Source organism: Entelurus aequoreus, linkage group LG04 (assembly GCF_033978785.1).
Source record: "Entelurus aequoreus isolate RoL-2023_Sb linkage group LG04, RoL_Eaeq_v1.1, whole genome shotgun sequence".
Classification (NCBI taxonomy): Eukaryota; Metazoa; Chordata; class Actinopteri; order Syngnathiformes; family Syngnathidae; genus Entelurus; species Entelurus aequoreus.
The window spans coordinates 70495548-70522484 of record NC_084734.1 but is presented as its reverse complement, the minus strand read 5'-3'; the positions used below and the strand labels follow the sequence as shown (position 1 = coordinate 70522484).

At 39.9% G+C, this 26937-nt stretch overlaps 1 protein-coding gene across 5 annotated transcripts in view; it reads right to left on the bottom strand.

Annotated features, from left to right (window-relative positions):
* Positions 1 to 24705, bottom strand: part of LOC133648982 (SH3 domain and tetratricopeptide repeat-containing protein 2-like) — a 49855-nt gene extending 25150 nt beyond the window's left edge. Inside the window, exons 1-10 of one of the 5 annotated variants that reach the window (XM_062045611.1) lie at positions 24524 to 24705; positions 24261 to 24331; positions 17710 to 17811; positions 17106 to 17204; positions 6013 to 6144; positions 5478 to 5605; positions 4600 to 4705; positions 2732 to 2875; positions 547 to 742; positions 375 to 448 (exon numbers count right to left, since the gene is read on the bottom strand). In XM_062045611.1, the coding sequence (XP_061901595.1) occupies positions 375 to 448; positions 547 to 742; positions 2732 to 2875; positions 4600 to 4705; positions 5478 to 5605; positions 6013 to 6144; positions 17106 to 17204; positions 17710 to 17743 (913 nt within the window). In that variant the 5' untranslated portion in view covers positions 17744 to 17811; positions 24261 to 24331; positions 24524 to 24705. Of the gene's footprint in view, positions 1 to 374; positions 449 to 546; positions 743 to 2731; positions 2876 to 4599; positions 4706 to 5477; positions 5606 to 6012; positions 6145 to 10425; positions 10768 to 17105; positions 17205 to 17709; positions 18205 to 24260; positions 24332 to 24523 lie in introns of those variants that run through there. The other 4 variants (XM_062045612.1, XM_062045614.1, XM_062045610.1 and 1 more) reach the window with 4 other exon arrangements.
* Positions 24706 to 26937: the final 2232 nt, after the last annotated feature.

Below are 26937 nucleotides of genomic sequence, written 5' to 3'. Positions count from 1 at the left end.
AAGCAAGCTTATAAGTATGGTTTGATATTAAGAAGTAACACAAATTTGTAAAAAAATATATATATATATATATTTTTTTTGAAGGATTAAAATGGATTACACAGTATTTCATGGTAGGACGCGGGGACAGGCAACACATGCTAGTCTCCCAGTGCTTTAAGGTTGTTTCAATTCATCTTTTCAATTATTTATTAAACAATGCAAACATATCCACTTTGTTTAATGCAACTATTATTTTGTACAGTTAATTGTTTTCATGCAGTTATATATATTTTCCCATTGACAAAAATGGCACCAATTCAGTGGAATAGCCCTTATTTGGTGCCTTATAAATTATAACTGTATTAGGTTGGAGTGTATGACTACAGTTTTACCAAGTGGATGTTCAAACGGCTCTTTTTCTGATGGCGAGCATCCCGCACTGCCTGGGTAATTCTTCAGGAACCATCTAATGGAAGGAGAAAGTATGTTACCTATTGTTAATCCATATCATCATCACATGATATGAATTGTGTCAGTGTGCTTCTATAGTAAAAAAGGTCTCACTGGTAGAAAGGGTAGGGCAACGGCTGAGTGCCATCAATAGGCACTAGTCCGTGGTGTCCGGTGGAGAGCACTGTACCCTCCCACATGTCATCCTGTCCTGTGTCTTTCACCATTAGCAGATCGTTCTTTTTGAAAGACAGCTTTTCTTCATCATCCTCCTCAACTCTTGTGTAGAGTGCTTTAGCAAAGAAGGATCCTGTAGCAATGTATCATTAGGCGCATGATAAGATACTCAGCATTACACACCATCTTTCCTAACATGTAAAAAGCTTTTTAACTCTCCTGTGGTCAATAAAATCCCCTCATAGATATTTGGCATCAGCAAAACTGCTGATTTACTGCTTGGAAAATTATGGATGGTGGAAACCAAATCCATACGGTCTAATTCAATCTCATTAAAGTATGGCAGCATTGCAGTTTTATTTTGTCAAAAAAAGAACAGGAGTTTAAAAAGGTGATATCTGTTTCAATATTTTTTTTTTTGCTGCAAAAGCAAACTTCAAAAACAGTTAATTCTCAAACTGTGTCATGTGTACCACCAGTGGTACCCCGGCTCGATCTAGTGGTAGGCCAAAGAATCACACTGTTTTATTTTCCTATATATTCAAACATAGTGTTAATCTTCAAACTGTGTGTAATGTTACAGTGGCCAAAAATATTCAATATACTTGTTAAATAAAACATCTGTTATGAGCCACCTTCACGCAAACCTAATACTGATTTCCCCCGGACTACTTATGCTCTCCAGTTCATTCACTCGGCACCATTCTTGATGCTATAACCTTCCAGTTGTGTTCACCTCCTCCACTCTGGCTCCACTCACGCTCCTCTTTCATGAGGCTTTTAATTTGTTTCTCTCCACACTTTTTTGTGTGCGACTTCTGTTTCTCCACACCTTTTGTGTGCATCCTCAGTTGTATATCCCACTCCTTTTTGAAAGTGCCTTTGGTCATTATTCTTATTTCTTTTCGTGTTTGTGTTGGGTGTCATGTTGATGCGTGGATCGTTCTCCCAAGATGCAGATGGAACTCCGGAGGCAAAGTGCAGGTAAGGAAATTATTTAATGTCCATAAATCATTCAAAATACAAAAGTACAGTGTGCCGGTAGCACGGGAAGCTAATGGAATAGCTAACAAGAAAAAAAATGGCAAAGCTTAATTAGCTCAGGAATCCATAAGTAGACGTCGTAACTGTTGCATGGACGCAAATAAGAAAGCCAGACAGTGTGTGGTGAAAAACAGGAATAAGTAGCTCTCTGATTAGTGCCCGGCAGCAGGTGAGCGTGCCAAACACTAATCAGAGGCAGGTGAAACCAACCTTCACCCGTAGCAACCAAAACGCAAACCAAGGGGTGCTCAAAACAGGAACTGAGTGAGTCAAAGACTAAACAAAACATGATCCGGGCAACGGATCGTGACATTGGGGGTCCTACTCCCACTAAGGCTGATTGTTACATCTGCCCTGTTTTTAATGAATACTTAGGCCTACTACACTACAGTATGTTGATGTTGGTCATTATGGTGGTACTTGGAGAGCCAAGTTTTTTCTAAGGTAGTACTTGGTGAGAAAACATGAGAACCACTGTTCTAGAATACTATTATATTAAGCAAGCTTTAACTGTGGTTACTTTTCAATTTAAATCGAATACTGCCAGGGCTGCCCCTCCCTATATGCAATTCAGGTGCTGTGCGTTGGGGCCCCGTGATCCGTGGGGGGCCCCGTGGGGGGCCCCATTAATGAATGACAGGGCACTTTTGTCACCGATAAAAATACAATGGCACATTTCCCCAGACTGCTATACAATTGTGCTGGGATTGTATCCCTATCAGAGGTGCGTCAGCACATTTATGTTTTAAATATGTTAAATGTGTTATTTTGCACAAAACATATATTTCCCATGAATTTGCTTCTGTACAAAACATCCATCAAATTAAATCCAAGTTTGATTTAAACATCGAGGAAGCGGGCGGGTCATAATGATTGCAGTTCTAATCGTAACATACAGCAGCTTTAAATAGAAAATGAATCAATGCACATCTCAAAAGTATAAGTTCCACCTGAACAATAGATTTTGAACTCCAGGTGTATTTACTTGATTCCACCAAATTTAATCCCAGTGTTAATAATCAAATATCTGCTGTTCATCCAATGTTTTTCAAGCAGTTTCAATTGAAACATTTCTTACCTTCCTGAGGTAAAAGTGCCAGGTAGAGAGTGGCCAGTTGATCCTCATCCACTGTCACGTTTATCTCCAAGTCACTGAGCAGTTTGGGGGCCAGCCAGAAGGACTGATCACACAGGAAGTTCTCCAAGCAGCGAGCCACATAACCTACCATGTAGTTAAAATTCACAACAATTACCAAAGATCAGGGGTGTCAACAAATAAGGTAAAGTGGGGATGTTGTACTTGGACCCATAACATTTGACAATTGTAGTTTATAAGTCATTAAAAAGGGATGACATAAATATTAAGATAAAACAAATATAACCTAACAAGGTTGCTTGAATCAAATGAGGAATGTCTAAAACACCCCCTATTAAAAATGCTAAATACTTTGTTCCACCTGGATGGAGAAAACGTAGCTTGGAAAAATTTTTATTTAACACGGATGTAATAACAACATCAAAGTTCACCTTTAAAGGGGACTGCACTTTTTTGGAATTTTGCCTATCGTTCACAATCATTATGACAACGGATTTTTTTTTCCAATGCATTCTAACTTGCAAATAAACATAAATAAAAGTCTGCTTACAGCGGAGCCAATAGCAGCGCCTCTATTTCGCCCATAAAATCCAATAAATAAAAATTCAAAAACCGCCAACAATACTCCATTTACATTTCGTGACTTGAATATTAGTGATATTGTTATTATAAGTGCTAACGCAGACAAACTATTTAAACCCGTGTGAGGATTATGGTCATTCTTGTTCTAAATGGGAATATATGAACATCCTAGCAGTCGGCATCCTAATGACAGCAGGCATTGCACAGTAAGTGATGTTTTATTATGTTTGTTGAGTCATGAAGTCAGCAGTGAGTAATAATCAGTGATGAAGAAAAAAAATGCAAACTTTGTGATGCGTTTTTTAAATAAATAGGCCGTTAATGCTTAACATGATCAAAATACGTAAATATTAAATGTTATTATAAATGTGCCTTTTACTACATTACATATATACATATGTGTATATAAAATCGCATTGGAAGTGTATGGATGTTTTTTAAGGATTTTATGGGCGGAATAGAACTGCTCCCATGGTCTCCATTATAAGCAGACTTTTGATCGCATTTATTTAATATTTAGAATGAAAAAAAATACATTTATTGTCTCATTGTCTCTCTTATAAGTCTCATAATGGTTGTGAACGATAGGCAAAATTCCAAATAAAGTGCAGTTCCCCTTCAAGCATTCACATAAAGCACCGACATTTTGGCACAAGGATAAAGTGGTAATAGTAAACATATGATACATCTAGAACGTTGAACATCACTGCCTGGAATTGTGGTGCGTTCAAGGACCCTCAAATGTAGTTAGAAACAGAGGTGTCACTAGGCTTTAAAGACAGCTGGAGTCAGAACTCACAAGAGATGCACTAATAATAATATCATGTTTATGTGAATCATCTTTACACTCTGACATAAAGGAAAACTTGACAGACTTATCATTTTATTTATGTGAAATGTGAATACAGGTTATATGACTGTTTGAATTCATAATCTGGCCACTTTACATTGAATTTATTGGCACGATTTTGTCGGTAAAAAGAACATACCGTACATGTGTTTTTAAAATGTTTCGTCTATTTTCTATTTCTAGTCTAGATATCATTCCCAGCATGTATGTATTTTAAAAAATCTACTTTCAACAAAAATGTATCCAATCCGTTTTTAGTAGGTGTGTGTGTATGGGGCAGCGATGTTAGGTTTAGGCTGGGATAGGGGGCCCTTCAGGAGTATGGGAGCCAAGAATTTGGTGCTACGACGCCCCTGCCAATGATATCGGCCTGAATGGCAAAACGAAACGATGAACACCAAGATAAATAAAATCCTACCTAATGTTAAATAAGTTGAAAACTTCCAGATCTCTTCCACAGTTTTGAATGAGAGTACAAAGCTGTCTTTCTCTGCATGGACAGACACCAGACGTGCAGACAGATCCTGCAAGAGCAAAGTCATTCTTAGCATAAAAATCAAATTTCACAGTGTCTTATGTAATAATAATATTGTGCACATTATGGCTCATTGTGCTATCCAAAATGTCAAGAGTGAGAGTGTCTAAAACAGTGGTTCTTAACCTTGTTGGCGGTACCGAACCCCACCGGTTTCACATGCGCATTCACCGAACCCTTCTTTAGTGAAAAATAAAATGATGTGTTTTTTTTCAAATTCAAGACAAAGTTATGTTTTTGGTAACACTTTAGTATGGGGAACATATTCTAAATAACAAAGAGTTAATTTAGAGTTATTTGGTTAGGGTTAGGGTTAGGGTTAGAGAGTTAGGGCCAAGGTTAGAATAAGGCCATGCCAAATAAGGCATTAATAAGTATTTAATATTGACTAGTTAAGAGCCAATATGTTACTAATTTGCATGTTAATAAGCAACTAATTAATGGTGAATATGTTCCCCATACTAAAGTGGTACCATGTTTTATTACTGGTGCACAAAACTACTGTCCATGAACATCACCTTGTTCAAACAACAAAACCAACACAGCGCATAAACTCACAACAAATTACACACCTGCAAATCAGTGTGACTTCTGCTGTTGCCGTATCCGTAATACGCCGATACGGAGAAGTTTTTATTTACACAATGAGTCGAGTGTGTCTTGACCTCCGCCGAACCCCTGAGCCCGACTCACTGAACCCCTAGGGTTCGATCGAACCCAGGTTAAGAACCACTGGTCTAAAAGGTCTGATTTTCACTTACTTTAAATAACTGGGTGACATCTTTGCTGTTGCTCTCCACCACTCGGAGTCGAGTCCGCAGGGACTCCTGGAGCGCCCGGTCAGGATCCGCACTGGAGCGTCGCCGTCCAGTAAAAAAGAGCATAATTTCTAGACAGGATACATAATGTCAAATTTCCTTAAAGAAATACTGTTTCAAAGCCAAAAAGTGTATCTCCCATTCTTTTATATATCAGCGTATGAATGCAGGGTTTACTGTCTGTAAGCAAACGGAAAACTTTCAAAAGTTCATTAAAGATTTTCTACGGTAGCTCATATTACAAGGAAATGCTCTGTGCGAACCGTCTCGGTCCCGAGAGGAATAACAAAGCGATTAGACTGCTGACTAGACTTTCAGCGGCCATTACACTCCATTTGAAAAGAAGAACCTGGAGCAACGGGTGTGATGGAGCCAACATGCTGAGAAGGTAAACCAGTCTCTAAGTAGGCTACAGTAAGCATGACCAAAGACGGTGTATCGGCTGAAAGACTGTGGTTCAAACATCAACAACTGATACCTGAGGGGAATTTTTCTCCCAGTGTCACCCGACTTCCTCGAAGGAAACCCTCTTTCCTCTTCCAGTAGTTCCCTGGCTCCAACTCTCCTTCACCCGACTCCCCCAGGGGGCCATCATCATCCTCACCTGCTCCTAAAGAAGACCACAGAACAGATACAATGCAAAGATGTCACGTCTCGAGACATGTAATCAATCAAACAGTCAGGCTTTGGTTATTTGCTCTTAAATCCCGCAGATGTAATGCTTTGCTGTCCCGATACTTCAATCAATCAATCAAAGTTTATTTATATAGCCCTTAATCACAAGTGTCTCAAAGGGCTGCACAAGCCACAACGACATCCTCGGCTCAGATCCCACATCAGGGCAAGAAAAAACTCAACCCAATGGGATACAATTAGAAACCTTAATACTTCTGTCCATATAATAAACCAGTGTTTCCGATACATTCAAGCAAGTAGAAATGATTCCATTAAAATATATATTGTTAAAGGTTTAACAATTTCCAATGATCGCAACGCTAATTTTTGTTAGCCTGTCAATAGACGTGTCCATTGTATGTTAGCATTTAGTGTCAACCTTTATCCTGTATAGCTGCATTGCTTTTTTGCAGTTTATGCCAATATTGTTTCATTCATTTAACATGATTCATACATGCATGGGCATGGGTACTTCACATGTAAAATAATATGTTTTCCTTTGTGTGTTCAGTTTTACTGCCACTTCATTGTGGAGACTATTAATAAACGACCTCAAGTTGAAAGTTTTCCATTTCTAGCTTAAAGGATTGTTGACCTAACTTCCAAACTAAACTTACAACATTCAAGGAGTACAGAATAACATATGACAATAAACCAGGGGTGTACAAAGTGCATTCAAGTTGTAAAATAAGCAGCAAAAATAAGCCACAGTTGATACTATTAACTAATAACACCATTTTGTCTTTAAATCTATGTACTGTTTAAAAAATGTTTTAGCTTTAAAAAGCCAAAAAACATGCTTTTTAGCCAGTTATGCTAATTTCACTATGAGGTCATACAGGCTGTATTCAGTCACGTGACATTTGAACGGAAGTAAACAAAGTGGTGGGCCACCAAACCAACACGGGTACCGAGCCACAAACAGTGTGCAAGTACGCAAGGGGCCGAGATCTTACCACTAAAAGGAGATACAAGCAAAAAAATGCAAACTATGCAATGTAATCTATCCCTGTGCGTTATCAAAAAAAGATGTGTCGAGTAATCTCAAGGATTATCCGTCTGACGCGTTACCAGACATGTTGAATTATCTTGTGCTCCAGACGTCATTCTACACGACAAAACAGATTAAAACTTGGAAAAGCACAAAGGCCTACAACTTCTTGGTTAAGGAAATTGGTATCAAGACGCTCCCGGATAAATAATGCATCGTTTTTGCTGGGGTAAAGTTGCATTTACTGATTTTTAACTTCTCATCTACAGCCGTGTTTGTTGTAAATAATGTAAATAATTCAATGTGATTATCTTGTGTGATGACTGTATTATGATGATAGTATATATGATAGTATATATCTGTATCATGAATCAATTTAAGTGGACCCCGACTTAAACAAGTTGAAAAACTTATTCGGGTGTTACCATTTAGTGGTCAATTGTACGGAATATGTACTTCACTGTGCAACCTACTAATAAAAGTCTCAATCAATCAATCAAAGCCTTATTGTCGTTGCGCCGTTATGAGAATGCATGGTTTTCCCCGCCGTTATCAAAATACAACTATAGACGCCAACATTGTGTATGTGCTGAAAGCTTCATTTATAACTGCTGCCTTTGGTAAAAGCTTAACTCTTTTAGGTTTTGCTTATGTTTGATTTATTTTATTTTGACTCGCCGACTTGGTGGTTTACAAAACACTCGTAGCAAAAATAAATTGTAAAAACTCAGAAACAAGATACAATACAAATGATATCAAGATAATACAAACCCCAAAACCAGTGAAGTTGGCACGTTGTGTAAATCGTAAATAAAACAGAATACAAGGATTTGCAGATTATTTTCAACATATATTCAATTGAATAGACTGCAAAGACAAGATATTTAATATTTGAACTGGAAAACATTGTTATTCTTTGCAAATATTAGCTCATTTGGAATTTTAAGCCTGCAACAAAAAGGTTGGCACAAGTGGCAAAAAAGACTGAGAAAGTAGAGGAATGCTCATCAAACACTTATTTGGAACATCCCACAGGTGAACAGGCTAATTGGGAACCGGTGGGTGCCATGATTGGGCATAAAAGCAGCTTCCATGAAATGCTCAGTCATTCACAAACAAGGATGGGGCGAGGGTCACCACTTTGTCAACAAATGCGTGAGCAAATTGTCCAACCGTTGGAGAACAACATTTCTACATGAGCTATTGCAAGGAATTTAGGGATTTTACCATCTATGGTCCATAATATCATCAAAAGGTTCAAAGAATGTGGAGAAATCCCGCATGGGTAACTTACACATCTGTGAAGGCACCATTAATGCTGAAAGGTACATACAGGATTTGGAGCAACATATGTTGCCATCCAAGCAACATCTTTTTCATGGACGCCCCTGCTTATTTCAGCAAGCCAATGCCAAGCCATGTGTTACAACAGTGTGGCTTCATAGTAAAAGAGTGCGGGTTCTAGACTGGCCTGCCTGTAGTCCAGACCTGTCTCCCATTGAAAATGTGTGGCGCATTATGAAGCCTAAAATGTCACAACGGAGACCCCGCACTGTTGAACAACTTAAGCTGTACATCAAGCAAGAATGGGAAAGAATTCCACCTGAAAAGCTTCAAAAATTGGTCTCCTCCATACTTGCCAACCCTCCCGAATTTTCCGGGAGACTCCCGAATTCAGTGCCTCTCCCGAAAATCTCCCGGGACAACCATTCTCCCGAATTTCTCCCGATTTCCAGCCGGACTTAAGGCACGCCCCCTCCAGGTCTGTGCGGACCTGAGTGAGGACAGCCTGTCGTCACGTCCGCTTGGCCAACCAAAAAGTAACCACAGAACACTATACCGTATAGTGTTCTGTGGTTACTTTTTGGTTGGCCAACGGTTTACGTTGTAGTGCGCACCCTGACGGCAAGTGTGGGAGTCGGTTCTGAAGTATGAAGTAAAGAGACGTAACTTCATCACCTCGCCTGGTTATTGACTCCAACCCAGAATATTACACTGCCCATACCTACACTCCTTCAAAGGCTGTGCTACTGGCTGCAAAGCATTGCACTTTTCAAATACAACAATGAGTAGAGAGGAGTGTCATGTGTGTATGTGTAAATAAATGAACACTGAAATTAAAATATTTATTTCATTTATATGTATATATATAATAAAATACATATATATATACTGTAGCTAGAATTCACTGAAAGTCAAGTATTTATTTTATTTATGTATATATATATATATATATATATCAGGGGTGGGCAATTAATTTTTACCGGGGGCCGCATGAGCAACCTGAGCACTGCTGGGGGGCCACACTGACAATATTTCAATTAAATTTTGCTCAAATTATTTTTGATATACCGTAAGATAGATAATAATAATAATAATATTTTCATTTAACCTAACTTATCTTTATACAAAAGCAGATGGCTTTTGATGGTTTTATTTTTAACACTTTCTTACACAACACTTCCTGATGTATATTACAATACAAAAATTTCAATTTCTGTCACTTTATCCTGCATCCTCTTTGTTGTAAAACCTTTATTTAACCAGATAAGAAAACATTGTGAACGTAGCACGCCTGTAAGGTGATTGGCGAAGAAGGAGGAAGCGTTGCTGTTGCGGAAATGAGGAGTGAGGATTGGTTTTCCTTTTGGAAAGAACGAGATAAGTTGAGCTGTGTTAGTATAGCATGCTCAATAAAAGTTTAAAAAGTGCATCAGACTTGGTGTGCACTTCTTCTGGACGCTACAATTGATGTCAGAAGTGGGATGAAATGCCTCCCAGTTCGCCTTGCCATCAAACCTGGGAGTCTTCATTGAGGGCGGAATTCCCCCCGTGGCAAGCAGCGTGGCTGCACCTGTAAACACTCTCACTCTCTCTCTCTCTCTCTCTCTCTCTCTCTCTCTCTCTCTCTCTTTGCGGCGAGCTCCTCACGTGGCACGTACCTCCCGATGACGTAGCACACAAACAGTGCAGTATGCGCAAAGTTTTACTTCTGACACCAATTGTAGTGTCCAGAAGAAGTGCACATCAAGTCTGACGCTCTTTTTAAACTTTTATTGAGCAAGCTATACTAACACAGCTCAACATATCTCGTTCCTTCCACACGCACGTCTCCTCACTCCTCATTTACGCAACTCAAGAAGACAACATCTACTTCAGCAGGTCGTTACACTATATTCTTTAAACACAGCAACGTGTGTACCACAAATAAGCACACAGCTTTACCTTTACTTGTCTTGTTGAAAACACGCCATTCGTCAACACGCCATTCGTCATCAACTTTTCTCTTTTTAGTCGCTGTGCGCCTTCCCTCACAGGACATACGCACAATAACACTTTTCAAAATAAAAGCAGCACAGTTGTATTGCACGCACGACAAAGATGTTTTTTTAAATTTATTTTGTAATTTGAGATTGCCGCTGCGCGCACGAGCATACGTCCACACGGAAGTAATACAAATAACGCTTTTCAAAACAAAAGCAGCACCGTTGTATTGCACACTCGAAATAGATGCTTTTTAAAATTTATTTTGTAATTTATAATTGGCCTCACGCGGGCCGGACAGGGACGTACAAAGGGCCGGATGCGGCCCGCGGGCCGCACAATGCCCAGGTCTGATATATATATATATATATATATATATATATATATATATATATATATATATATATATATATATATATATATATACTAAGAGTATATACTTCAATTTCAGTGAATCCTAGCTATAAATATACTCCTCCCCACTTTACCCCAACCCCCCCGCCCCCAACCCAACCCACCCACCCACCCCACGACCCCACCCATGCCCCCCCCATAACTCCCGAATTTGGAGGTCTCACGGTTGGCAAGTATGGTCTCCTCAGTTCCCAAACGTTTACTGAGTGTTGCTAAAAGGAAAGGCCATGTAACACAATGGTAAAAATGCCGCTGTGCCAACTTTTTTGCATTGTGTTGCTGCCATGAAATTCTAAGTTAATGATTATTTGCAAAAAAAAAAATAAGCTTCTCAGTTCGAACATAAAATGTCTTCTCTTTGCAGTCTATTCAATTGAATATAAGTTGAAAAGGATTTGCAAATCATTGTATTCTGTTTTTATTTACGATTTACACAGCGTGCCAACTTCACTGGTTTTGGGTTTTGTACTTAAATGGGAATTACTAAACGTTAAAGGTATATCAAACAAACCTTCAACAAAGTGATCACTGCAAACTTGTGTGTTTCTCGACGTTGCTCCCTCGGGACTGTAGCGCATGCCACTTATCTCATTGTCTTGCCTAAAATGTTGACATCTTTCACCCTTCTTGATCACCTCTCGAGGAACTCTGAAAAAACTTGTATCCTTTTCGGGATTTGAACGGTTCCAACAGCTTAAAACAACGCAAGGATACCTCATTTTTCTTTGAGAATGGCAAAATGCTGCCCAGACCGCTTTGTCAACAGACACTGGCCCACCACTTCAAGCCTTGTATAATAAATGAGCCGGACGTGAAGTCAGGGGAACACAACCTATTGACACCAACCAGACCCTGCCCCCATCACAACCCTGGACACACCCCAGGCGCCACAAACTTCATTTAGGACTTTTGTCTGATAAAGATGAAGGTGTGGAAACAATGCTATCAAGGAAGTTATCAAGGGTGCTGTTCAAAGTATGCTGCGATTACAACACAAAGGTTTTCCTGGAAGTGTCAATAGATGACACATGATGACACTAACCCACAATCACAACGGGACAATAACTTCACATCTATGATCAAAGAAGAAGAACCGAATGTAGAATGCAAGGTAAGCTGCATTCCGTTTTGTGAAGATACGTTTATCCATGTCCGCAACACGTCAATAATGACGATTATTGGTTTTTTTATACTTTTATGATATTCTGGAATGTTGAATTGTGTGAATGTGAAGTCCTAGCCTTTATTAAGCCTCTCCACTTTCCTGTATCAGTCCCTTTAGGATTTTGCTGAATTTTTTTTACGAATGCAACTTTTTCACAACCGTGCAAAGCTCGAATTAGAAATGTTAAAGTGCTTTTTTTCAATAACGTTGTATCAGGTGGGGATTTTATAAATGTTTTAAATAGAAGTGTAAAGGTTCTTTGTAACGGTGACTTTGTAACCGGTGGTCACATTAAATAATGTATTTGTATTTAGCAGTGGTGTGCCGTCAGGGCCAGCAAGGCCTTCTCTGCTGGCCTAACATAACCAGAAATCATGATCATAATTAAAGATAAAAGTATCTTTTTATTTACTTTCCCTAAATATCTAAAAGTATTCATGTCATATTATGCTCCTTCCAGCGCTGTTGTTTTTAGTTTATAGAGTTTTTATCCAATCAGAATTCAGCTAGCTTATATTGCCATGCTGTACCAAATAATAATAATAATAATAATAATAATGGATTCGATTTTATATCATGCTTTTCTATTATTAGATACTCAAAGCGCTCACAGAGAAGTGGGAACCCATCATTCATTCACACCTGGTGGTGGTAAGCTACATTTGTAGACTGCCTAGAGCAGGGGTGTCCAAACTTTTTCCACCCAGGGCCGCAAACGGAAAAATTAGAGCATGTGGGGGCCATTTTGATATTTTTCATTTTCAAACCATAACAAAATATATGCATTTTTTATTTACTTTACCTTAAAGGGTCTCAGTCATTAAAATGTTAAAAATAAGTCAGATTATTTATTTTTTTTAATTATTTAACGCTTACAGTAAATCTCTATATCAACTTCGAGTTGATATAAAGTAATACAAATTAAAAAAAATGTTTTATGGCTTTTCTGTCAAAAACAACTTAGTTTTTTTTATAGTAAAACTGAAATATGCAGTATTTAGTAATAAGAGCCCTAAAAAGATCAATAATGCAGGACACCATTGATTTTAATTATTTCATATTTTTGAGTAATCACAGTAAAAAGATAAATAAAAAATCACTAAATATATTTGGGATCCAAAAGGTGCCCCACTCATAAAGTGATACATTTTTATTAGGTTTTTCTTTTACTTTCAACACTTAAGTTACGAGATCAACTTCAGATATATCTGTCGATTTTATGCTGGAACTATTATTTTGTTTGTTTTATGCGCTTTTGTCAAAGAATACTTTGATGTTTTATATAGCTACTACACAATATATGCAATATTTACCACATAAAACATTTTAAAGTGAAATATTTGAAGTAATTGGAGCCCTGAAAATAATTCATTATAACATGGATTTTTTGTCATTATTTTTTTTTTTGAGCAATGGCAAAAAAAGAAACATGAAGAAAGACAAAAGAAAAAAAAAACAGCCTGCATGGCCGCTTTTGTGTCAACATTGCAACTTTTTCTCGTTAGATTTCACCTCATTCCACTTTTTTTAATGTTCTTTTTTATTTTTACAATAGTATTTCCAGAATGTGTGGCGGGCCGGTAAACAATTAGTTGCAAATGGCCCCTGGGCCGCACTTTGGACACCCCTGGCCTAGAGCCTTCAGCTGGCGTCTGTGCACTGTAATTGAACGGGGACATACAGTAATAGACAGTTGCCATAGCCAATCAGATCACAAGTTGTTGTCAGTAAAGCCTTCTAGATGGCCTAAGGCAGATCAGTGATGTATGAGCCAGGTAACATAAGAACTCCATTACCCAGCATGCCACAGTAGTGGAGAGCATGCGCAGCAGCCCCGTTTAGGTTGTTAAATGTAGACATGCCGGTGTGGAGTAAACTTTAAGAAGTCAGCCAGCACGCCTCGTCTGCATCTTTTATGATTAGACAAGACAACACATATATTTGCAAGGCCATTTTCAAGAAGGATATTTTTAAAGAGAAACTACATCTTGTGAAGTTTGTACATCGAGGTTCTAAAAGGGGGTGTTCCAAGTTCAGTGTCTGTTAAAAATTCCAATCGGGTTTACGGGCCTCATGCATAGTACAAACAGCCCTGGTCAAAGTCACCAATTACCATCTGGACCTTAATGCTACCTTAGACACAATTGACCATAATACTCCTGTTCATTGTCTCCAGCACATTGTTGGATTTTCTGGCACAGCTCTGGATTGGTTCGACTCCTATCTCACAGATAGGGCTGAGTATGTGCAGGCCCCGGGGGACGCTAAATCACAGCCCCATACCATCACCTGTGGGGCCCCCACAAGGGTCCGTCCTTGGTCCGACCCTCTTTGATATCTACATGCTCCCCCTGGGTCACATCATCAGAATGCATTGAGTCTCATTCAACTGCTCTGCTGATGAGACACAGCTCTATGTGAGATTGGACCCAGCATCCCCATCAGCGCTCATCTCCTGTCTGGAGGAGATAGAGGTGTGGATTTCCAACTTTCTCCAACTAAACAAAAAACAGAAGCCATCCAAATTGGTACTGCTCACCAACTCCGCTTCTCCCCTTTAAACTGCATCACTTTTTCTGGCCACTCCATTAACCGCTCCCCCTCTGTTACAAATCAGGGAGTCGAATTTGACCCCCATCTGTCATTTCATACCCATGTCCATCACCTCTGCAAAATTGCATTTCTTCACCTCAGGAATATTCCTATACTCTGCCCCTCTATCTCCCTCATTGATGCTGAAAAAGCTGGTCCAGACCCCTTTGTCTCCACCAGGCTCGATTACTGCAATGCACTCCTATTCGGGATCCCTCAAAGGAGCCTTCAAAAACGTCAACACATCCACAACAGTCCTGCCAGGATTATGATGAGGGTCCACAAGTATGAACACATTACCCCTATTCTCCGGAAACTGCACTGGCTCCCCATCCACTACCGTATGGAATACTAAATCTACCTTTTGACCCACCAATGCATTAATGTACCAAATAACTCATCACACCACAATCTACATCAAGAAACCTTCGATCTGCAAATACACACGGTGTGTAGTCAATCCTGCTTTTGTTGAGAACATAGGGGAACCGTTGGAGCGATGATTTTTGTAGGTAGATGAGAGAAGATTAGAGACATCTCTGTCAAAGTAAACAATGATGGCATTTGAATGGTTCTGTAGTTGACGTGTTAGTTTGACCTTTTGCTCTGAGACAAATTCCATTGGCAAAAATTAGAGTGATTTGTCACAATGTGCGGGGAAGTTGCAAGGCAGCGCATATTTTGTTTGGATGTATTGAATTTGCCCGGAGGGTCTGCTCATTTGTTATCATCAAAGGATTTGTATTATTTAGTTTTTTTTGTGCAATGGTTATTAATTAACATAATTACCTATAAAATTACTTAAAACAGGGGTCCCCAGACTACGGCCCGCAGGAAGTCCCAAGTTTAAAAACAAGAAAAAAAACTTTTTTTTTTCTTTTTCTAAATATATCTTATCTAATCCATTTTCTACCGCTTGTTACTCTCGCCATCTCCTAGCCGCTCAGGCAAATCATATTGTCTGAAAAGGCATTTTACCATCGATAACGTGACATCATCGACAAAATGCGCGTTCTTTCAGTCAATTAGTGCGCAAGGAATATATATATAGATATATATATATACTACCGTTCAAAAGTTTGGGGTCACATTGAAATGTCATTTTTGAAGGAAAAGCACTGTACTTTTCAATAAAGATAACTTTAAACTAGTCTTAACTTTAAAGAAATACACTCTATACATTGTTAATGTGGTAAATGACTATTCTAGCTGCAAAAGTCTGGTTTTTGGTGCAATATCTACATAGGTGTATAGAGGCCCATTTCCAGAAACTATCACTCCAGTGTTCTAATGGTACAATGTGTTTGCTCATTGGCTCAGAAGGCTAATTGATGATTAGAAAACCCTTGTGCGATCATGTTCACACATCTGAAAACAGTTTAGCTCGTTACAGAAGCTACAAAACTGACCTTCCTTTGAGCAGATTGAGTTTCTGGAGCATCACATTTGTGGGGTCAATTGAAGGTTCAAAATGGCCAGAAAAATAGAACTTTCATCTGAAACTCGACAGTCTATTCTTGTTCTTGGAAATGAAGGCTATTCCACAAAATTGTTTGGGTGACCCCAAACTTTTGAACGGTAGTGTATATATATATATACATATATAAGTCATACCAAAGACTATAAAAATGAGACCCATTACCTCCCTGCTTGGCACTCAGGATCAAGGGTTGGAATTGGGGGTTCAATCACCAAAAATTATTCCCGGGCGTGGCCACCGCTGCTGCTCACTGCTCCCCTCACCTCCCAGGGGGTGAAAAAGGGTGATGGGTCAAATGCAGAGAATAATTTCGCCACACCTAGTGTGTGTGTGACAATCATTGGTACTTTAACTTTAACATATGTATATACACATATACTATATATATATATATATATATATATATATATATATATATATATATATATATATATATATATATATATATATATATATATATATATATATATATATATGTATATATATATGTATATATATATATATATATATATATATATATATTTATATATATATATTTATACTGTATATGTACATATACACACACATATATATATATATATATATATATATATATATATATATATATATATATATATATACACACACACATATATATATATACTCTATATATATATATATATACACATATACATATATACATGTGTGTATATATATATATAACCCAGGGCGGCCCCCGAGTCAAAAGGTTTGGGGACCCTTGACTTAAAGTAATGTTAATTAGTATCACGGAATTCAGCAAGTTCCATTTCAAAGGTTCCATTGTAAAAAAAGGACCCTAAGAAGTAGGAAACATCTGTCTGTGCTGGAGTGATGCATGTACAGTATTATCTTGTCTGAAAGTGAGGTGGACGCTAAAGTTTGTACCACAGGGAAGGGAAGAAGTGCAACACATCACATATATATTTTTAAATGGATTAGGGCATATGCAACATGCAATCAGTTCTGCACCTTCAGTCATGATGTCATTTCCTGAGAAGTGGTCATTGGTCCCCCCGAGAGTGTATGATGGCTCCCTCCACAGGGCATCCAGCTCAGCAGGAGAGATGTCTGTGAAGGGGAACAAATCAGTGCTGGAGGAATCACATTCTTCAAAGTTTTGATATAAACGCACCATGTTGCTACCTAGCCAGGGGACAGACGGGCAGGGGAGTCCAAATACACAAAGTTAGTAAAGGGTCTTAGGATGGCACTGTGCACACACGGGCTTGGCAAAGACACACACACACACACGCACACACAAGGTGATGTCAGATAATCCTCCAAAAGCACCTCAGTCCTGAGCGTGCACACGTTTTTTTTTTAGACACAACAAAACACGGTAACCCACTGCACTTTGCTTCTTTCTCAACGCTGTGTCAGTGCTAATGCATCCTGCCAAGCGTTCAAAACGGAACAATAGAGCGCACAACTTGGCCAAACAATGCAACATGACATGATGTCAGAGAGGACAAGCGCCCATTCTCTTCCACCCTCGGACACAAAAGACAGGAGCGCCGGGGTCAGGCTTGCAACACCCACATGCTTTCTACAACACGGAAACACACAGTGTTACCTTCTTGACTTAGTGTGTTACCCATGATGCACATTGAGCTACGCTCCACTACTAGTCATGACAGTGCTGAGGCAGCACGGGGCGGGCGGCTCGGGGACCGACCTGTGAAGGAGGAGAGGCAGAATTTGATGAGGGGTCCACAGCAGGAGGAGTTGAGCAGCGGTCTGCAGCAACAAGACGCCATTTGGCCCAGGAAGCTGCAGCTCCCGGGGATCAGTGCCATCCCATCAGTTCCCTTCTGCCCCTGGAACAACAACTCACACTCTTCCTCCCTGTGTTGGACAGGCCCGCTTCCCTTTCCTATGTCTGCACTTATCCCGCTCACTCGTTCTTTCTCTCCTCTCACCAGTCAATGTTGAGTGTCCCTTCTTTACAAGCTGCATCTCCTCCGGTCTGGCTTTCACTCCGCAGTCCCACCGTCTCTTTCTGTCTCCATCCATCTCCACCCACTAGCCTCTCTCTCTCTCTCTCTCTCTCTCTCTCTCTCTCTCTCTCTCTCTCTCTCTCTCTCTCTCTCTCTCTCTCTCTCTCTCTCTCTCTCTCTCCTGCCCAGTCAATGTATGAGTGCACACAGCACTTTCCAGTTGGTATGAGTGTGTAGGGGGAAGGCCTTGACAGAGATTCCCCCCCCTGTCTTGTTGTGTGTGCACGCATGCTTGTGTGGGGGGGCCGACTGGCAAAATATGCGCAGAATGTGTGTCACAATAAACACTGTGTGTGATAATTGCTGACCTGCAGTGAGGCAATGCCATGAAGGGACAGGAAAAGAAGGGGGAGAGCTGCCTGCTATAGAGTACATCACTTATCTCAAATCTCTCTGCCCTCTGCTGTGATGAGGAACAAAGGTACGGTACGACATGACATCAGCACGAGGACAGCGTCACGCTGCACCACGCCAGGAGAAGCAGATAAAGAAGTGTAACGATGATGTGGAAATTAATTCAATTGATTTACATAGTTTAAAGGCCTACTGAAACCCACTACTACCGACCACGCAGTCTGATAGTTTATATATCAATGATGAAATCTTAACATTGCAACACATGCCAATACGGCCGGGTTAGATTACTAAAGTGCAATTTTAAATTTCCCGCGAAATATCCTGCTGAAAACGTCTCGGTATGATGACGTTTGCGCGTGACGTCAAGGATTGTAGAGGACATTTTGGGACACCATGGTGGCCAGCTATTAAGTCGTCTATTTTCATCGCAAAATTCCACAGTATTCTGGACATCTGTGTTGGTGAATCTTTTGCAATTTGTTCAATGAACAATGGAGACAGCAAAGAAGAAAGCTGTAGGTGGGAAGCGGTGTATTAGCGGCCGGCTGCAGCAACACAAACACGTAGCCGGTGTTTCATTGTTTACATTCCCGAAAGATGACAGTCAAGCTTTACCATTGGCCTGTGGAGAACTGGGACAACAGAGACTCTTACCAGGAGGACTTTGAGTTGGATACGCGGTACCGTGAGTACGCAGCTGCGGCTTCCAAACATTTGATCGCTTGCCCGTACGTGCGTGCCGCTATGTGCATGTCACGTACGTAACTTTGGGGACTTTGGGGAAATATATGTGCTGTATGAACTTTGGGGAGGTGAACGGTACTTTGGGCTGTGGGATTGAGTGTGTTGTGCGGGTGTTTGAGTTGTATTGGCGGGTTATATGGACGGGAGGGTGGAGGTGTTTGTTATGCGGGATTAATTTGTGGCATGTCCTTCACTCTCACTTTCCTCATCCACAAATCTTTCATCCTCGCTCAAATTAATGGGGAAATCGTCGCTTTCTCGGTCCGAATCGCTCTCGCTGCTGGTGGCCATGATTGGGGGGCGGTATAGCTCGGTTGGTAGAGCGGCCGTGCCAGCAACTTGAGGGTTGCAGGTTCGATCCCCGCTTCCGCCATCCTAGTCACTGCCGTTGTGTCCTTGGGCAAGACACTTTACCCACCTGCTCCCAGTGCCACCCACACTGGTTTGAATGTAACTTAGATATTGGGTTTCACTATGTAAAGCGCTTTGAGTCACTTGAGAAAAAGCGCTATATAAATGTAATTCACTTCACTTCACTAAACAATGTGCAGATGTGAGGAGCTCCACAACCGGTGACGTTACGCGCATATCGTCTGCTACTTCCGGTACAGGCAAGGCTTTTTTATCAGCGACCAAAAGTTGCAAACTTTATCGTCGATGTTCTCTACTAAATCCTTTCAGCAAAAATATGGCAATATCGTGAAATGATCAAGTATGACACATAGAATGGACCTGCTATCCCCGTTTAAATAAGAAAATCGCATTTCAGTACGCCTTTAAAGTACCACTGATAGTCACACACACACACTAGGTGTCGTGAAATTACCCTCTACATTTGACCCATCCCCTTGTTCCACAACCTGGGAGGTGAGGAGAGCAGTGAGCAGCAGCGGTGGCCGCGCTCGGAAATCATTTTGGTGATTTAACCCCCAATTCCAACCCTTGATGCTGAGTGCCAAATAAACATCCAATTCTGAATCAGTTGATCAATATAATACACCCAGAAGTCATTTTTATTAATGGATTTATGTTTTTAAAACACACTGTTAAAAAATGCATTTTCAATGAAAATATGCCTTATAAAAGTGGTCCCGAACCACCGGTCCGGGGACCGGTACCGGTCCGTGGCGCATTTGCTACCAGGCCGCAGGGAAACATTAAATAATTTGTAAACGACTGCCTTTTCTCCGACTTAACTTTCCCACTAGACACACCAATAAATAAGCTTGTTTATACTGTAGATGTACAATAAAACTCCTTGTTGCCATTTGTAATATTTGTTATAACTTTGTGATATGATACAATGCACATTAATGAACATATACAATATAAATGTGACAGATTGTAGCCAAAGGCTGATTTCCATCTGCATTTCATTGAAAAGAAACACGTCCAGGGCTCCCACTAATTCAACGTTATAGTGAGTTGTATTTTTCATGCACTTATTTTTGCTGTATTTATCTGGCACGAGTGGAAAGCCGGTCCCTGAAAATAATGCCTACATTAAACCGGTCCGTGATGCAAAAAAGTTTGGGGACCACTGCCTTATAAAAAAACTTTTTTTTTTTAATCAGGATCCTTTTTTTTTTTTTTTAAATAGTTAAAAAGTAGTATGGAGTAATAAATAAACATCATATTAGGAATCATTTTTGGTGATTTATTCCCCAATTCCAACCCTTGATGCTGAGTGCCAAGCAGGGAGGTAATGGGTCCCATTGTTATAGTCTTTGGTATGAGTATGGGTTTCAACTAACGACCTATCGATCTCAACAATTATCAATAACTTCATATTGATATAATGTTGTGTATTATCGATTGATAAAACAAAGAAAAATAATTTTAATACACCGGAAAGAAAATTTTAAAAAAATTCTGATTTTATGACTATGTTGTTTTACAGACAAAATAAATGAAGCCAGTATAATTATGGCAAAATACAATTGATCTCTTAAATGGTTTTTCTTTACCATATTTTCTGGACCATAGGGCGCACCGGATTATAAAGCGCACTGCCGATGAGCGGGTCTATTCAGGCAGCATCTTTTCATCCGTGGCTCACTAGTGCAACAACGCTGGAAATGGGCCGACAATCCATCCAGCGGTGCGGCTTCAAAGTCATACTAAAACATTTTGACAGAGTTTTGAGTGCCGTGTGTAATGTTCTTTATTTTCAATGGAACAGTTAAAGTGTCGGTGTTGTTTACTGGCGTCATATTGCAGTCTACACGTATCTCTTATGGGTCACACTTATTATTACACCATGTACCAAAAAAATTGCTTTGAGGTCAGTAAGCACAACCAGAATTATTCCGTACATTAGGCGCACCGGGTTATAAGGCGCATTGTCGATTTTTGAGAAAATTAAAGGATTTTAAGTGGGCTTTATAGTCCGACAAATGCGGTAATTTGGATCAGGGGTGTTACAAAGTGCAGCCATTTGTGGCCCACAGCTCGTTTTTTTGTTTTTTGTTTGTTTGTTTTTTGTATTTTTTTTATTGGTGTGCTGCACACCATTGAACACATTAAACAAAACATCGGTAAATGTAAAGATAAAAAGGTTTTGAAAATACTCATAATAACAAAATAATAAAAAGATTTGACTTTAAATATATGTTATGTAGAACAATATTATTTGCCTTTTTACAAAATTTAAAAATACATAGAGAATGCTGGGCCTCAGTGTGTGAGTGTGAATGCTTGTCTGTTGGTTTTTGTTGGCCCTGTGATGAAGTGGCGACTTGTCCGGTGTGTACCCTGCCTTCCGCCCTAGTGCAGATGGAATAGGCTTCAGTCCCCAACCCCACGACCCCAAAAGGGACAAGTGGTAGATAATGATGGATCGATGCTGCTTAATTTTTCTGTATGCGGCATTTTGAGACTATATTGACTTGTTTTTGTAAATATTGCTATAAGAAGCTCCATGACTGTTAACTTTTTTTTTAAATAGACCATAGTCCTGCTAGGGTTAATCCGGTAATATTAAACTATATCTGTGTAGTATTACCTTCATCCTCACATACTTTAACCCCGACCATTTTAAATTTGACTGTGACTCATTCTTAAAACATCCCAAAAAAGTATCTGACTCTTGAGATCCCTGACCATTCTTTAGGCCAGGGTTGTCAAACAACAGATTGACAACTGGGGCAGCTCTCGGTCCCATATTTCATGGCCCTCTACTTAAACTCAAAGATTAGTGTAATTATATTATCTTAAATCCTACTAGAATGAACTGTAATTAAGATAACGGTGCAAAGACAAAAAATACAACCAAACAAACACACATTGGTTAACACAAAGAGCAACTTCCTATAAGCAAGCGGAATTGTCTCTGACCATTTCCCGGGGAACGCAACAGTGTCAAAATATGAAATTAAATTACAAATTCAATTACATTTTACATTTATAATAATGTCTTACAGTCTACCATAGCTTCTGATAGAAGTAGTTATCAATTTTGACAAGTTTTCAATAAACTCAAACTCAATTAATCACGTGGTTAAAACGTGATTCTAAAGTGAATACCTCCTGTGGCCTAGTTTCACCACAAGTCAACCTCCAGTAAATTGAGTTTGAGACCCCTGCTTTAGCCTCTAGGATTGTATGGCCTTTAATTACTGATCACAGAAACACAAGTTTTCCCCCTCCTTTGTCCTTTATGGTCAAAGAGGCTGAAACCTGCAGTAATGTCATCTTTGCTTTCTGAGGGCTGAACACTCATGACTCATACTAAACGGTCTAGCTCCATCCTATCTTGCTGATTGTATTGTACCATATGTCCCGGCAAGAAATCTGCTTTCTAAGAACTCCGGCTTATTAGTGATTCCCAGAGCCCAAAAAAAGTCTGCGGGCTATAGAGCGTTTTCTATTTGGGCTCCAGCACTCTGGAATGCCCTCCCGGTAACAGTTAGAGATGCTACCTCAGTAGAAGCATTGAAATCCCATCTTAAAACTCATTTGTATACTCTAGCCTTTAAATAGGCCCCCCTTTTAGACCAGTTGATCTGCCATCTCTTTTTGCTCTGCCCCCCTCTCCTGCGTGGAGAGGTTATCAGGTGACCACAGATGAGCGCTAGCTGTTCAAAGTCGGGACCCGGGGTGAACCACTCATCTGTGCATCAGTTGGGGACGTCTCTGCGCTGCTAACTTGTCTCCATTCAAGATGATTCCCTGCTGGTCCTACTATGGACTGGACTCTCACATTATTAACTAGATCCACTCGACATCAATTGCACCGGTCGCCCAGAGCGGGGGTCCCCATGTCTGCAGTCCCCTCCAAGGTTTCTCGTAGTTCCCATTGGGTTGAGTTTTGTCTTGCCCTGATGTGGGATCTGAGCCGAGGATGTCATTGTGGCTTGTGCAGCCCTTTGAGACACTTGTGATTAAGGGCTATATGAATAAACTTTGATTGACTGAATGTGTGCATCTTGTGAGAATGAAAGCTGTAAACAAGTTGGAGTTGTTATGTTATGGATGCTATTTTGCCTGTTCCTCCCAGTGTAACCAATTATATCTAATCTAATAAAAAGCATTGCTCAAATCAGACAAGGTCACATGCTTGTTTTGTGAGTGACCAGAAGCTAGACATGGGACACTGGTGGGCAACAGCGCACACAAACCAAACACATGTAACAAAGGCCAAAATGGGACTTGTGATGTAGAAAAGTCACCATATCCTCTATATAGAACAACTATGGCTCGAGCTGCACATTCCTGACAGCTGGGGCATCAAAACTCTTCCTCCTGTGTGCGGCAGCACATTATGGACAGTGTCAATAAAGTGTCATGTCACTGAAAGAGTTCAGTCACAGAAACAGCGTGTAAAGCTTTAAAAGTGTCTGCATACCATGAGTGAGTTAACCTAATATCCTCCATGAAAGCAACCTAACAAGAAACACATGCTGTCTCTGGCTGTGTTCAAATGAACAGTTTGCAGCAAGGTGTGTTTTGTGTCTGATGTGGGTTTGTACATTTCAAATATGTGGTTTAGTAATATGAGAGAACGGGTCTTTAATTTTAGACTCACCCCCTGTTAGCTCCCTTGCATGCCTTTGTGTCTTGGACCGAGTTCCCTGCAGAGAGAGTCCCACATTTGTACTGCAAACAAACACAGCTGAATTGTAGCGTCTTCTACTATCTGACTTTAAACATGTTCATTATAAAACAGTTTTCAGAACATGTCTTACTGGTGTACTTGAAATCTACTTCCTGTGTGGCGGCTCCTCCAGTTTATGGCAAGTACAAGGGTCAGCAAGATGTTGAAAACAGGTTTAAAAAAACAACTCTCACCTCTCTCTTGGTCCACTCTCAGTCCATTGCTCTGTGGCTGACACAACATGTGTGCTTCAGCAGGATGTTCCTGACGGCTACCATCACTCCTTTACGTCGCCGAAAACTCACAGGAGAAATAGCAGAGAATCAGAATGTGTAGACGTCTGAGTGTATTTGCCTTTAAACACCACACACGGGGCTGTCCCACATGGCATGTCTCTGACTGAGGACTAACTCCTCCCATCATTTCTTTAGGACAAGGCTAAAGCCTTCCTCGCTTCCCTCCGTCACCACTCTTCCTTTGCACAAAACATATCAGGTAACCCAACAATGGTTCATCGGCAAGCGGATATTTTTAACCTTTCAAAACCATTTGTACCAACTGCCATAACCTGTCCTCTTATACAGAGACGTTGAAGAGTGTTTCCTCATTCTAAAATACCAGTCGCACCAGTTCGAGGGATAAGATGTCAGGTTTGAACCACTTCCAACAAATATTTTGTTTCCATACCTGAGGGATGCCTGGTCTGCATTCCTTAACCTGGCCCTGCCCTTCACTTCACTTCACTTCACATGCAACTTTGTTTGCATTACTATGATAATGTCAGATTATGTCTTGTATTTATCCTCATAACATAGCCGCATGTGGCTCTTCTGCCTCATTGTTGAGGCTCCCTGAGATTTATTTTTTTAACCCCAAAATGAGAAAAGTCTGCCTTTTTCAAAATAGTTCTATAATTTACGACTGTCTATGTTACGTTTCGTGGAGTAGAAGAAGCGTCACAATGTCTCTTTTGATAGTAAAGGTTGCAGACCCCTGAGATAGCCTATTTATATATCTATATCTGGGGAAACAACTACAAATGTGCGCTTTGTTCACTAAATGTGTTACAAAAAAGATCAATTAGAATAATACATAATGTTAGATATTGAGAACATACAAAACCATTATTTATTCTATCACAATTATTGAAATTCAACGATTTGGTGCATTTGCAAACAGCTAAAATCATGAGTCAAGCAAACTATAACCTGCTACCCAAGAATGTACAACAATTCTTCTCAACAAAAGAAGAGATATATAACCTTAGAGGAAAATCTCATTTAAAGCATTTGTATGCTCGTACAACACTTAAAACCTTTAGCATATCTGTATGTGGAATTAAATTATAGAATGGATTAACCAAATAAATCAAACAAAGCACCAATATGATTCAGTTTAAGAGACTGTTCAAACTACAAGTGTTCACAAAGTACAGAGAACAAGAATTATGATGAACATCTTGAACCTTTTTTTTATTGGGACAAAGATTATTTATGTATTTAATATTTGTTTGCTTACTATGGTATATTATTTATGTATTATTTATTTGTTCACTGTTCTGTTTCAGAGAACAAGGAAATGGGATAAAGTTGCTATGGTATGAAAAGGGGTAGGATTAAATAAGCTTTGCTTCTTCCCACTCCTTTTCAGACGTGCTGTAATGAAACAACTGGAAATGTGTGATGCATTACATTGTATCGTATGCATGTTCGAAATAAACTGAAACTGAACTGAACTGAACTATATATTTTTATCAATAACGCTTTTACTAGCCCGTCTTTATGCACAGAGAGATAATAATCCGAATAATAACATCAGCCCCACACTGAACATGTGATCGTGCAATTGGCTATGCAAAGCTGCTGGACACAGACCATTTATTTTGCTCAGTTTGCCAACGTGTGTGGCTGTGTGTGCGTGTGTGCGTGCGTGTGTGCGTGTGTGTGTGTGTGTGTGTGTGTGTGTGTGTGTGTGTGTGTGTGTGTGTGTGTGTGTGTGTGTGTGTGTGTGTGTGTGTGTGTGTGTGTGTGTGTGTGTGTGTGTGTGTGTGTGTGTGTTAGGAGGACAAAGAGCACTGGTTGTGAGGATTATTGTAAAGAATTTAGCAGACTGCTGATGAGGGACACATAAACTGAGGGTGATTGATAAACACAAGCTACAGCCTCCCTCCAATGGAATAACATTAGGTGAAGTATTGTGACGCTTAGGACGCAATCATATTACACATGTGGGTAAATTACACATAAAATAAAAATGCAATTGGGGCCATTTAAATTCTTTTGAGCAGAGATAGGTAGAATAGTCAAAAGCTTTCCCTCTCTGTATCTGCACTGCTCTCCCAAATCAATTTTCCTCTCAACAAAATTGACTAGATTCGGGGGAACCTGCCTGTCCTGACAGAACGGTTGTTGCTGGCCGCAGGACTCTTTTGAGAAGCGGAGTACCAAGTGCCTGGCGACCCTTTCAGTTGAAGACGTTACAGATAGCTAACTATTTGTTTTACTCATCCGCCTCCCCCCCCGTCCACCTTTTCCCACCTTTTACGGGGTGCCACCCTCGTGGAGACCCGTCAGTGTTACTGTTCTGCCACCCTGTACAATTTTTGTCT